Genomic DNA, 12,635 nt, shown 5'->3' with positions numbered 1-12,635 from the left:
CCCACACACCCATCTTGTGCTGGGCCGAAGGGAGGAAGGTCCAGGTGGTGCTATCTCCCGGTCTCTGCCACCCTCGCTCCCCCCACTGGAAGACTGACAGTGTTCCCCATCCTCCATGGGGCGTGTCTGGCGTCCACACTGACAGAGAGGCTCCGCCAAGTTCTCAAACGCACTCTGGGCCCCAGTCTCGGTACCTGTGTACCCTGGTGGCTCAGCCGGTGCTCGTTGCGATGGTAACGTCAGCTGATGCTCATTGGTGCGGATTCTCCATCACACTCTCCAGCACCTTGTGCGTCACTGGATGTGGTCCTCGCGATGGCTTTACAAGGTGGGCACTTGAACCCGGGTTACAGGTAAACGGAGGCGTGGAAAGGATGAGGAACGCACCTAGGTCACGAGCTAGTTAGTTGTGGAGGCCGGCACTGGCCCAGAGCCTGTGCTCCCAGCCCCTCCTGCTTCCAGGGGTGGGGAGCGGCCAGTCTGGCTCCCCCAGCCTCAGGGACTGCATGCCGGAGTCTCTGTGGAGTGGGAGTGGGGGTCTGCCGATGGCCGTTACTGTTGCTCCTGTGGAACTGACGCTTGCGTGAGCCGCCATTCCCCGGCAAGGTGGGAAAAGGCGGCCAGGGAGGAGCTTTGCCTCCCTTCATCAAACGTGGGTGTCCTCATAGAGCTTTTTTATCTCCGTAGCCTCCACATGCTCCAACACGGTCCCCAGGCCTGACCGTGGCCCCCCCAGTACGTGAGGGAAGAGGGTCAGGGTCACGACTGTAGTAGAGAATGGGTCAAGGTCAGGACTGGGGGTTGTGGGGGGTCACTGGTAGGGCAGGGGGGACCCCGAGTCAGGTCCAGAATCCAGGCTGTGATGTGGGGTTCTGCCATGCAGTGGAGCTAAAGGCCAGATGCAAGCAGTGGAGGGGACCAGGCAGCACAGGGGGCCTTTGGGCTGAGTTGTGGCTCTGGGTGCCGTCATAGGAAATGCAGGCCCCCGCAACCGGGCATCCGTGTAGCACTTTCTGCTGTGGTCCGCAGAGCATCAATCCTCTTTTTTCCCGGGGCCCGGGGAGATAAGTGCTGACGTCTCCAGTCTGCGGCATTGTTTCTCAGACCTGGAAACTCCCTGACAGGGCAGGGTGTGCTCAACTGTTGGCCGTCACCCCACCGCCCCAGCCCTGCAAAGGGCAGGCCTGGGTAGTGGGACTCGGGACTCTGGTTCCTCACCTGGACCAGGCTCCACCCTTTGAAGTCAGAGACTGGGAGACAAGGGTCTGAGGGTCCCAGCCAACCTGGGAGTCAGAAGAAGCTGCCCACGGTGGAGGGTTCTGGCCGGCAGACAGTGCCGGCCCTAACTTGCACTTCTGTTCTTTGTCTGCAGAGGAACAGCTGCCCCCTGGGTTCCCCTCCATCGACATGGGGCCTCAGCTGAAGGTGGTGGAGAAGGCACGCACAGCCACCATGCTGTGCGCAGCAGGCGGGAATCCAGACCCTGAGATCTCTTGGTTCAAGGACTTCCTCCCTGTAGACCCTGCCACGAGCAATGGCCGTATCAAGCAGCTGCGTTCAGGTGAGCAGAGGCGAGGGGCAGGGGCCACACAGACTTCAGCAAAGGTGTCCACCTGGCACCCAGCATAGCCTTCCCTCTCGGGCCTGGGGAGCCTGGGAGCCACAGGAGGCCTCAGCCTGGGGCCGACCCTCCGGGGCTGAGCAGAGGGCATCCAGTGAACGAGTCAGATTTTGGTACAGGCCCACGTGGCCCAGGGAAGGGAGCTTGACAGTGAGGGCTCGTTGTCAGCGATTCTTTTACCTTCCCGGGATCGCTAGAGTCTAGACTTCGGTCTGGCCAGCTCCTTGCAGCGTGAGTGATGTGCCCGGCGCAGCGCTGGGCTCTGCAGAGCTGCTCCGTGGGTCTTCATCCTCCATCTCGCCTGTAGTCTGGCCTGAGAGGAGGCCTACATGAAGTTTCTCTTTGCTTCTCCAGACAGCAGGGCTTAGCCAGGGAAAGAGGCCAAAGATGCCTGCTTCATCAGGCTTCAAAAGGCTGGACCTCAGGAGCTTGGAGCCAGGAGGACTTGCTGCCATCCCTTGGCCACCAGGGCCACCTGTCTCCTCTGGATATCTCAGTCGAGCTAGCTCAGAGCCCTGGCAGCAGCGATGCTGTCATGACCAGGCGGGAGGTGTCGCCCCATTGATCGATCTGCCTCCGAGGCTCTTGCCAGGATAATTGATTCAGTTTTTGTGGGAACGGTGCAGGCGGGAAAGGAGGCTCACGATCAGCTTAGCTGCATCCTGCATCTGCGGACAGCAAAGGCTGGACCCAGAGACCTTGGTCCAGAAACTCCACGGCTAGCTGCAGGATGGTGGGCTCAGGCAAGCTGGCCAGCACTGGCCAGAGCCCCTGCTGCCCGTCAGCTGTGAGGTGAACACTGCATAGGAAGATGTGCCTCTGCCCCTTTCGGGGTCCTGCAGGCATTAGGCCACCCCCTGGGGTGCCAGCCCCTCCCCACCGCCTCCCATCAGGGAGACGCCGCAGCAGCGCCCAGGGGAGGAGGGAGAGATGAGCCGCCCAGCAGGGGCAGGATTCAAGCCCGAGCCACGGCCGCCTGAGACAGCCTACAAAGTGTTAGCTCATTTAATTTAATTAAAACTCAACAAGATGGAGGCAGCTGTAACGCAGTTAATTAAAACAGCCATCATCAAGGCAGGAAATGGTCCGGCTGCATTTGCAGCCACTGCCCGGCACTGCCCAGCGGCCGGCCTGGTTCGGCTCCCCTGTATTTCCCCACAGTCCCCCAGGCAGGCTCCCCAAACAGCCAGATGGTCCTCCCCGCAGGCCTGGCCTCCGCCCCAGAACAGCACGGCTGTCCGTGGCGGCAGTTCTGGGAAGGCTCGCTGGCTCGCGTGCTCATTCATCATTTATGTAGTGCTTACTGGGTGCCAGGACCTGTGCCACCCATTCACAGCCCGTGACTCTGCCGACTGCTGTTCCTCCCCTCCTCCCCGGCTTTCCTCTCACGCCTGTCTTCCCTGGGGCCTCCCCTTCCTCTGCTCCTTCCGCCAGCCAGCAAGCCCTCGTCGCCAGCGCTCGCTCCACTAACAGGGCCGTCCCCGCAGGCCAGCTCGCCCCCTCCTGTAGCTTCAAGTACCCCCTCCACTCCCGCACGCCTCGTTCTGTCTCCCAACACCACACAGCTTGCCCGAGCTTTAGACTAAAAATCTAGCTGTCTTCTGAGTGTCACCCTGACCCTCCATGAGTGGTGACTTTCTTCTCAAACAGCCTCGGCCTTCTCCCACTGACTACCTCCCGGGGACACGCCCTGACTCCTGCTCCAGTGAGGAAGCATCCCATCCTCTTGTCACCCACACGGCTGTCACGCTGGACCCCCTTTGTCCTTCCGCTGTCTTGGCCGTATCCCAGTCCCCAAGCTCTATGCTTCCCGCCTCCAGGCTCTCCCCGGGAATCCAGCTGCCCGCATGGCCAGGCGCCTGCTCCTGAACGAGGCACACAGAACCCTCCCGATCTTCCCAGCTCACGTCGCCAGCTTTACCTCCTCGGGTCTCAGCTACACCGCTTACTAGCTCTGTGGCCTCACGAAGTTCCTTAACTTCTTTGAGCTTCTGGTCTCTCACCTTTAAAAGGGACTAAGTGAGACAACAGCAGTTGAAGCTTTAGTTCACTGCCTGGCCTATGGGGAGGGCTCTGGCCACCCCCCACTTGCACGGAGCCACCCTGACCCCATCCTTGCCGTCTGCTTTAATTCACCAAATCAGGAAGCCTCTCCCTTCTGTGCCTAAGTAAGGCCTACTCCTTCAGGACACACCCCAGTCCACGTTGTTACCGTCCAGCTCCAGCTGTGCTCACTTAGGCTAGGCACTCCTCGCAGGGAGGGTGTGGGTCTGTCATCCCCCCCACCCCCCGCTCCCATAGGACAGATATCTCTTATGAACGAGACCTTTGGGCCCTGTACCTACAGACAAATGTCCACTCCCCCTGCTTCTTAGGTCTAAGGAAGACCTTGTTTGACCTTTGCTGCCACCTGGAAGCTGTAACCTGAGGTTTACGGACCTAGGGTCCAGTTCCTGGGATGGCACCCGAGGGGACTTTATCATCCTGCCTCTGTAGTAACAGGACTGTCTCCCCCCCGCGTTGCTGCCTGGCCCTGGCCCTGGGCCCTTGACTCCAGGAACTGCGGGCCCTGTCCTATTACCATGTAAAAGGGTGCTGGGGCCAGTGCCCGCACATTTGACAGGGACATCCCCCTTAATGAAGTGGAATCAGGCCCCCAAGTACTCAGCTGTTTACAGGAGCCTTCACAGTTTATGCATCGCCGACGGATCACAAAGTATTTCCCTGCCTTTTGTTGCACTTGATTCTCCTGCAACCCTGAGAAGTAGGACAGGCTGTGATTATCATGCCCACTTCACAGCTGAATTAAGGAGTCACCTTGGGTCACATGTGGAGAGCCAGGGCCGGGGAGCTCCCCTGTGCAGGCACCCGGAGGCCTTCTAGCGTCACAAATGCCAAACCTGGGGCCTGGGAACACTGCAGAGTTCCACGGTCCCGTCCTCTCCCGCTCTCGCGCACTCCCTGCCCCGTCCCCAGAACCTGCCAGGCACCTGCAGGCTGAGCTACGGGGCATGGCCCCCGGGACAGGAGCTGGAGAGAAGGGCAGCTGGTGCGAGCGCCGCCCACGCCTGAGCTCTGCTCCACAGGCGTCTTCCTCACTAAAGCGATGTGACATGCTGCCACAAGAGCCTCTTGGGAATTTGAGCTTGAGGCCCAGGGTGGGCGCAGGAGGAATGGAGACAAACTCAGGGACCGTGGAAATCAAGTCAGGAGCAGACGGTGTCACTGGAGCAGTAAGCGGAGGCTGATCTCCAAGTGGGGCTCAGAGCCCCTTCCGGGTCCCAAAAGGAGCTGGTGGCCCACACGCTGTGCCAAGCCCGGACAGGGCGCCGAGGAGACCTCCCGTGCTCCGCTCGTCCCCGTGGCCTGAATGTGCAAGCCACCATCCGTTCACCCTCGAGGACGACCTGATCCACCATGTCCACGTGCTCACACAGAGCGCAGTCTCCTTGCACAGCCTCTAACACCTGAGCTGAGACTGAGGGGCCCGAACAGAGATGCCAGCCTCTGGCTGCGGGGGAGTCCTGCCGGCCCTGGCCCATGGGACCCAGAGCCACGCACAGAGCAGACTCCAGGGTGGGCCTGAGGGCTGCAGTCCCCTACCCTGCTGGCTGGCCCAGCTCTGACCGGAAGAGCCTGTACCCCCACTTGCCCCACCCCCCCGCTGGGTCTGCAGGAGGGCACACGGGTGGTGTGTGGCCATGGTTTCCCTTTGGCCTGAGCATACTGGCACGTCTCAGGAGCAGTGTCGACTCCTGGGTCCCTCCAGTCTCCCACACCCACCTTGTGAATTGGTAAGGCAAATTCTTCTTTCAGTTTGGTGGAGAAACGACTCTCCTGAGAGGTCCAGAGACGCATCACACAGCAGGTTAGGTTTTGGGAGAGCAGAGGCCAGAAGCCGGGGGGCCCAGTCCTGGACCGTTTACACTGCCACCCCCTCCCAGGCCGGGCCTGCACTGTAGAAGTGGATTAGCGGTTGTTGACTTTGTGGTCTCAGGACCTCTGACTGTAAATATATTAGAGGACCTTAAAGAGCTTGTGTGTGTGTAAGTTTTATCCATCAGTATTTACCGTATTAGATGTTAAGAAAGGGTTTCAAATATTTAAACTTTAAAATAATTAAAAAACCTATTACATGTTAAATAGCATTTTTTAATGAGAAATAATTATGTTTTCTAAAACAAAAACATTTCCTGAGGAGAGTGGCATTGTTTTATGTTTTCACAAATCTCTTTAACCGGGGACTTGATGGAAGACTGCTGGATTCTCGCAGCTGCTTCTGCATTTGGTCTGTTGCAGTATCACACTTCATGAGAGTGCAAAAGGCAAATAACTTCTTAGTATCCTGAAAATAGTTTTGACGTTGTGGACCCTCTGAAGGGGTCTCAGGGACACTCACGGTCCCTGGACCACGCCTGGGGGATCCCTGTGATGATGGCTGTTCCCAGTCTCTCTGCAGCCCTTCCACACCCAGCCCAGGTCCCAGCAGCTGCCTTTGCCTCCCCTCCAGCCTCCGTGTCTGCAGGAGGCAGCCTGACCTGGTTGGCTCCTGCCATGTCACTCACAGGCCACGTGACCTTGGGCCTTGGGGAAGCCACTCGCGGTTCCTCAGCCTGTTTCATCATTCCTGTGTGGACACGGACACTTCCTCCTAGGCAGGTGTCATCAGGTTCAGTGAGAGAGTGATCAGTGTTTGTCCCTTGGCACGCTTTCCTCCCGGCAGTGGGCAGAGAGGGAGAGGGGCAGGGTGGACGGCGTTGGGCCCAGGCCCGCCCATAGGCTCCTCGCTCCTCTGGATGAGGCCATGGTAGAAGATGGGGCCTGTGCACAGCCTCGGAGGAGGCCCCTGTTCGGACCTCATGGCAGCCCTGCACTGGCGTTTGGAGAGCGTGCGTCTGGCCGTCTGGGCTTGAAGCACTGAATAGGCAAGCGGGAGGCCCTGGGCTCTGGCTCTCACCAGTCAGGTTGGGGGAAAGCTCAGTAGCCACTCACTTTTTATCCAGGTTGAGTGGGCTCTGCAGGGCATCCGCCACCGGATTGTAAGTTCACCCCAAGTCCCATGGTGGGGCTGGGCTGGTGTGTCTGCTTGAGGGAGACCTGGCCTGGTGGTGGCCTGCGGAAAGCCCTCCCTTTAGCCCTTTCTGTGTGCTTAACCTCGTTGGTTTGTTTTGGTAAGTGCTCTGTTTTGAAATCTTGCCCACCTGGAACATTCGGGTGCCGCTAAGGAGTGGGGTTGCTCCCTCTTTTCTTCACTTTCCCCGCATTGGCTTCAGCCGGCTGGGTCTTCAGGAGCCCTGACTCCACCTTCCTGATTCCCGTCACCTCCGGCCCCAGGACCCCAGCCCTGCGCCCTGCCCCCCTCAGAGCAGTGCCTGTGCCCTGGGGGACACCGCTTCACCCACACTCAGCCCGGCTCGGCCTGGCCCTTGCGCACCTATCACCTGCGTCGGCCTAACTCAGGCCTTGATTTGTCCGCGTATTGAAGGCCCCTTCTCATGTTTTATTTTATCTGATTTGGCTTTTTGTGGCTTTCCTTCCTTTTGTACTAATGCTTCTCTCTGATCTTATTTGCATTCAAATTACCTCGCCAGGTGGTTCACCAATCAGAGGTAAGAATGCTGTCCGTGCATCCCGCCACGCCACGCCGTCACCACCACGCCATCCCGTCCAGTCCGTCACCTCCCCCATCCCCATCCTGACCTCTCCAGCCTCCTCATCTCCAGCTCCGGTCCCTCAGCACCACCGGCCACCACACACCTCCACTCTCGGTCATTCCCTCCTGTGGACTCATCCATTGCAAGTCTGGACTGTAGAAATACTCAGCTGAGCCCCGCCTTGGGGATGGCAAGCCCTACTCCGGGCCTTCCAGGCCAACCCCACAGAAGGGACCCGTCCTCTCCCACAGGGAAGCCAAGTGCTGAGCCCCAAGCCAGGCCACAGATGGAGAATCTTCCCAGAAGGTGGGGCAGCATGACCAGGCCTCGTCTTTCCTCCCAAGAAGCTCCTTTCTCTTGGAGCCCTCAATGATTGCTTGACTTCCCTTAACATCCTAGCCCTAGAGCAGGGTGCGGACCACCCTGTAAATCCCCGTAGCCCAGCCACACGAGAGGAGGAACGCTCTGGGAAGACTTTAGTGTACGGTGACACAGGGAATAGCCAGGGTCCGCCCTGACTAGATGAGACGGCCTGCCAGCCCTGGCTTTGCTCTCATGCCCCAGAGCCCTGCGGCCTGGGGCTTCAGAAATCACACTCTGGACTCGGAGATCTGGGTGCAAATTTGACTCACCTGTGTAGCCTTCAGAGAAGCTATCCATCTCTCAGAAGTCGGCTTCCTCCTCTTTATTTCTTTTTAAAGAATTTTTTATTTATTTGACAGAGAGTGAGAGAGGGAACACAAGCAGGGGCAGAGGGAGAGGGAGAAGCAGGCTCCTCACTGAGCAGGGAGAGCAATGCGGGGCTCGATCCCAGGACCCTGGGATCATGACCTGAGCCGAAGGCAGACGCTTAACGACTGAGCCACCCAGGCACCCCTGCTTCTTCCTCTTTAAATCGGGGCCAGGGCCCACCTCACAACTCACGAGGTTTAGAGGAGGGTGTGAGGGTCTGGGCAGTGTCTGGCTCGGAGCAGGCCCACGGCAAAATGGTTGCTTCTGGGCTGATTTTATTCCCGTCATTTCTTTACACATGTCTCAGCATCCTTGGGCACATCTGGACCCTCAGTCCAGGGCCAGGGTGGTCTCAGGACAGAAGCCGGGGCTGAGAGGAGCCGCTGCCTCCCTGTGAGGCATCTGGTCCGTTAATCCTCCGAGGCCAGGACTCACCCTCCAAACCGCCCCCCCGCCCCCCATCCTGTCAGCCCGCACTAGCTCTTCCTGCCCCTGCCCCTGGGTCTTGGTGTTAGTTCCAGAAGTGGGGGTTTCCGTGTACATCCAGGCTCAGGGGCTCTCTGTACAAGGGAGCCTCCTCCCCCAGCCGCTCCCTCGTGTCCCTGCCTGCGGCACCAGCCACCAGGTCTCTCCTCCCCCGCGGAGCTGACCTAGTGCAGCCCCCTCCACCAGCCAGGGGCCTGACCCCACCTGCTTGAAGGAACATTTTCTGTAACAGCGTCCATCCATCCCATACACATGACCTGTTGGGTGCCCGTCAGGGCTGTTCTTGCAGGAGATGGGTATTTGGCATGTGCCGTGGGCCCTCATGCTTCCTGATGTCCAGTGGGGCGGGCTGAAGCCAGGGCCGTGGAGCAGGCCGGCCCCTTTGTCCCACATCGGGGTCAAGCCTTGGCAGGCGCTTCCCCCACCTCCAGCCCCCAGCCCCCCCGTGTGTTCAGGGCCCCTCCTGCTGCCCTGGGTCTGGGTGTGGAAGAGGGATGTCGGGCAGTGAAGGGCCTGCAGCTGGGACCCCTGGTTGTTCTCCCCTGGGGCCTGGGCCGTGAGAGTGTGACTTGGAACTCTTCCTGTGGCTCTTACCCAGGCCGGCCAGGTGGGGTTCAGCAGGTTGTGTCTCTGTCTTTTGTGGGTGTGGTGACTGTCAGCCAGCCTGAGGCCTGGGAAGGGGCCGTTGGGGTCACTCTGGCTGTTCTGTACAGGTGGCGGTTTTCTGTCAGGCCGTGTGCTGTGGGGTTATTCAGTGTCCGTCGGACTGTCCTGTGTGGGTTTGGTTGTCTGTCGGCTTGTTCCAGGGAGGGGGTACTGCCTGTGGCTCGGGGCGTTACTGTCATAGACGGCTTGCCTGGTGTGCTCTAAGAACAGTGTTTTCAAGTGTTTATTGCCAGACGAGGGGGGGGTGGGGGGTGGCCAAGACGAGTGGTTTCACCCCCTCCTCCTGCTGCCTTGGGTTCCCCTACCTGGGCCTGCCAGAACTGGCCCTCTGTGAGGGTCCTTTTCAGCTGCACCCCCCCCCATCCTGGCTCCTGTGTGTCCGTCTGCGGCCAGAGCAGCCCCTCAGGGCACCGGCCCGAGTGGGAGCTGCAGCCTCCATTAGCCTCCTGAATTATGCAGCAGCCGCGGTGGGTCGAAGCACTTTAGCGGGACCAGGCTGAGGAGAGGAGCCGGAATGGGTGGGGCCGGTGGGGTGGGGACGGGGTGGGAGGAGAGGATGGGTGCTGTGAGCGGAGGCTGCCGGGCACCAGGCCCCCAGAGCAAGCCCCTTCCTGTGGAGTTCTGGTGGGCGGCAGATTCCCAGGCTCTTGGCCGATGAGGGCCACTGCATGCTTGCAACTCCCAGGCCCGCGGGGATGCGGGCTGTCCCACCCACGCCGGGCTCCACGTTGCCTGGGGGGGCCGGTAGGTCTGGGAGCGCTCATGGGGATGCTCCCTGGCAAACGGGCTCCGGGACTGGAGTACAGGACCGGACACTCCGTGGAGCTGGGGGGTGGGGTGGTGCCCCCGGCCCAGTCGACAAGCTCTACTAGACTGCGGGGTTAGGACAGGCAGGACTATGCTCCAGCGTGCAACGCTTGCTTCCAGCCACGAGGCCGGAGGCTCATCAGGGAGAGCTTCCCGGAAGCAGCACTTGTGCCCAGCGGTGGCCCCGATATCTGCAACCTCTGGTCAACCCAAGCCCGAATGCCGTCGAGACCCATCCCCATGACCCGGGCCTGACCCCTGTCGCTGTGTCCCCGCAGGTGCCTTGCAGATAGAGAGCAGCGAGGAGTCGGACCAAGGCAAGTACGAGTGTGTGGCGACCAACTCCGCAGGCACTCGCTACTCCGCCCCCGCCAACCTGTACGTGCGAGGTAAGGATGCGGCAGTGCCCGGCCCCGTCTCCACCGAGCCGAACGGGCCCTGCTGGGCACGCTGTCTAGAGCCCTTGGTGTGGGCAGTGGGGGCTGCCCTCGGCCCAGCTTCCCCTTCCCCACCTCTTTCTGCCGCAGCGAGAACAGCCACGACAGCTCCCACTGGGCAGACTCCTGATGTCCGCCGCTGCTTGGCCTTCCTTCCCCGCAGGCCCTTTGGGACGCAGCCACTCTTGGGAGCATTTGTGTCTCTTGTAGGTCCTGCCACGTGGGCCCAGAGCCCCACGGGAGTCTAGAGCCTTCCAAGCCGACTTTTCGCTGTATGTGTATGTGCGTGCACAAGCAGGCACACACATTTGTGTGTAAACACGGGCATATCTCCCTGGCATTCCTTGAGTCTGTCCTGCCCACCCCAGCAAGCGGGGGGGGGGGTGCTCCAGGCCAGGTAAGCCTGCCCTCTGGCCAGGTCTGCCCAGGGCCTTCCTGGAGGAGGAGCCAGCTGTGCTCTGTGCCCAGCCAGGACCCTTGTAGAGAAGGTCAGTCTGAGGTAGCCGTGAGCCCCTGCAGGTGAGCACCTCCTGAGTCTCAGGTGTCCTTTGCTGAGACTTGGGGGATCGTGCATCTTCACAAGTCCAGGTACCCAGCGGAGAGGGCCTGGGGACTGATTTGGAGTGTCCAGTGTCTGCTGTGCTCACAGCCCAGGGGTGCCCAAAGCTGGCCACCTGCTCCTTCCCGAGAACGTGCTGGGTCTGGTGTGCACAGTGCCCGGAGGGGCCCTCGGAGCCCCCCTGCCCCACATCCCCTCACTGAGCCCCCCGCACAGATGGGCATCATTACAAGTGAAACTGTCTCCACTCGGGGGATTTGAAAAGGAAAGTGGACACGGCTTTCTTGCAGCGATGACTTCATCACGCTAAGTGCTTAGGGTAGCTTCTCGAGGGGGTCGTCTGCCTGTCCGCCCAGGCAATGTCAGTGGCCTGTCCCACTCTTTAGGGCCACGTGGTCAGACAGGGCAGAGAGAATTAGGCCATCATTCATGTCGTTATTACGGAGCTGCTCCGTGTCAGGGCACAGGTTCCCAAGAGGCCAAGGCTGCCAGCCTGTCGGGTGACGGGCACATTGTGTCTCAGAGACCATAGATGACACTTCACTGGAGTTGGGAGTGTGGGGTGGGAGGTCCCCACTGGCCCCCTTGTCAAGTGTCCTGCCTGTCAAGGCCTGCCTAAGTGGCCCCAGGGCCTATCTTAAGGAACAGCATCAGAGCAGAGAGGCCGGGAGCCTGAGAGCCACCCAGGTGGCCGAGATGAGGGGAGCTGTAAGGCGCAAGGCCTTCCCCCCACGCTGCTGCAGGCGCACGGGGCTCTGACAAGTCCCCTCCTAGAGAGGACCCGCTGGAACAGCCCTACTCAGAGACCTGCGTCCTTCCACCTGGACCATTCCAAATGCTGCGTGGTCCTGACTGAATACTTCTTCCAAAAGATCATAGGGTCAAAAGAGTGGGGGTCCCAAGAAAGGCTTTCGCCATATGTGGCTGCACCAGGGGAAGGAGTGGCCCAACAGAGCCACTGAGAAGCCCAAGCAAGCTGCGTAGCCGTGGTCTAATGGGCACATTTCCTGGGGCAGAGCTGCAGGAGAAGGCCCAGACGGAGGTGATGGACCCTGCATTATTATCTTGGCTGGGTAGTGCCCTCTGAAGTCACCCTCACCCTGGCCCTGCCCTGAGGTGAAGCGGTGGGTCTCTGGAGGTGCGCTGCGCTCAGCCGCCATAGCCGGCAGCTCGGGCACTAACCAGGGAGCTCTTTCCTCCAGCCCCACGTGGTGGGTTCAGGCAGGGTCCTGACACAGCCCATCTGCCACTCCCACCAAGCCTTCCTAAATCACCTTTCCGGCCCATACCCACAGGCCTTTGGGGCAGCGAGTGTGGGGGTTTCTTTAGTTCTAGCCCCACGTGTCAGGGACCCTAAGGCAGGCTGTCCCAACGTGGTTTAGCTTGTCCTTCCCTCTCTCACATACGTTCCCGTGGACCCTGATGTCCATGGGCCAGTCCTAAGTCTCTGTGCACAAGACCCGCCTAATAGCCAGGCCCCACCTGCCCTGTTTAGTCAAGAGTGATCTGCCCTGTAGCCCCAGGACAGGCTCTACCAACAAGACTTGCAGACACCTAAGAGCCAGTTCCCAGGACTTTTGCCCTGGTGTCTCCGCCACTTTTCCTCTCAGTCCTGGCAAAGCCCGTGCGTTCCACCGTCAGCAGCGCTGAGGGCCCGTCAGCCCCAGCTGGCC

At 60.2% G+C, this 12,635-nt stretch overlaps 1 protein-coding gene across 7 annotated transcripts in view; it reads left to right on the top strand.

Annotated features, from left to right (window-relative positions):
- The window catches only part of PTPRF (protein tyrosine phosphatase receptor type F), an 85,931-nt gene that overhangs the window by 34,333 nt on the left and 38,963 nt on the right, over positions 1-12,635 (top strand). For all 7 annotated transcript variants that reach the window (XM_044383917.3, XM_044383916.3, XM_026498298.4 and 4 more), the window contains exons 6-7: positions 1,373-1,561; positions 10,245-10,355. In XM_044383917.3, coding sequence (XP_044239852.1) covers positions 1,373-1,561; positions 10,245-10,355 — 300 coding nt within the window. The remainder of the gene's footprint in view (positions 1-1,372; positions 1,562-10,244; positions 10,356-12,635) is intronic.

This window comes from Ursus arctos, unplaced genomic scaffold (assembly GCF_023065955.2).
Source record: "Ursus arctos isolate Adak ecotype North America unplaced genomic scaffold, UrsArc2.0 scaffold_12, whole genome shotgun sequence".
NCBI lineage: Eukaryota > Metazoa > Chordata > Mammalia > Carnivora > Ursidae > Ursus > Ursus arctos.
Note: the sequence above shows the minus strand (reverse complement) of the source record. Positions and strands in the feature narration are given on the sequence as shown.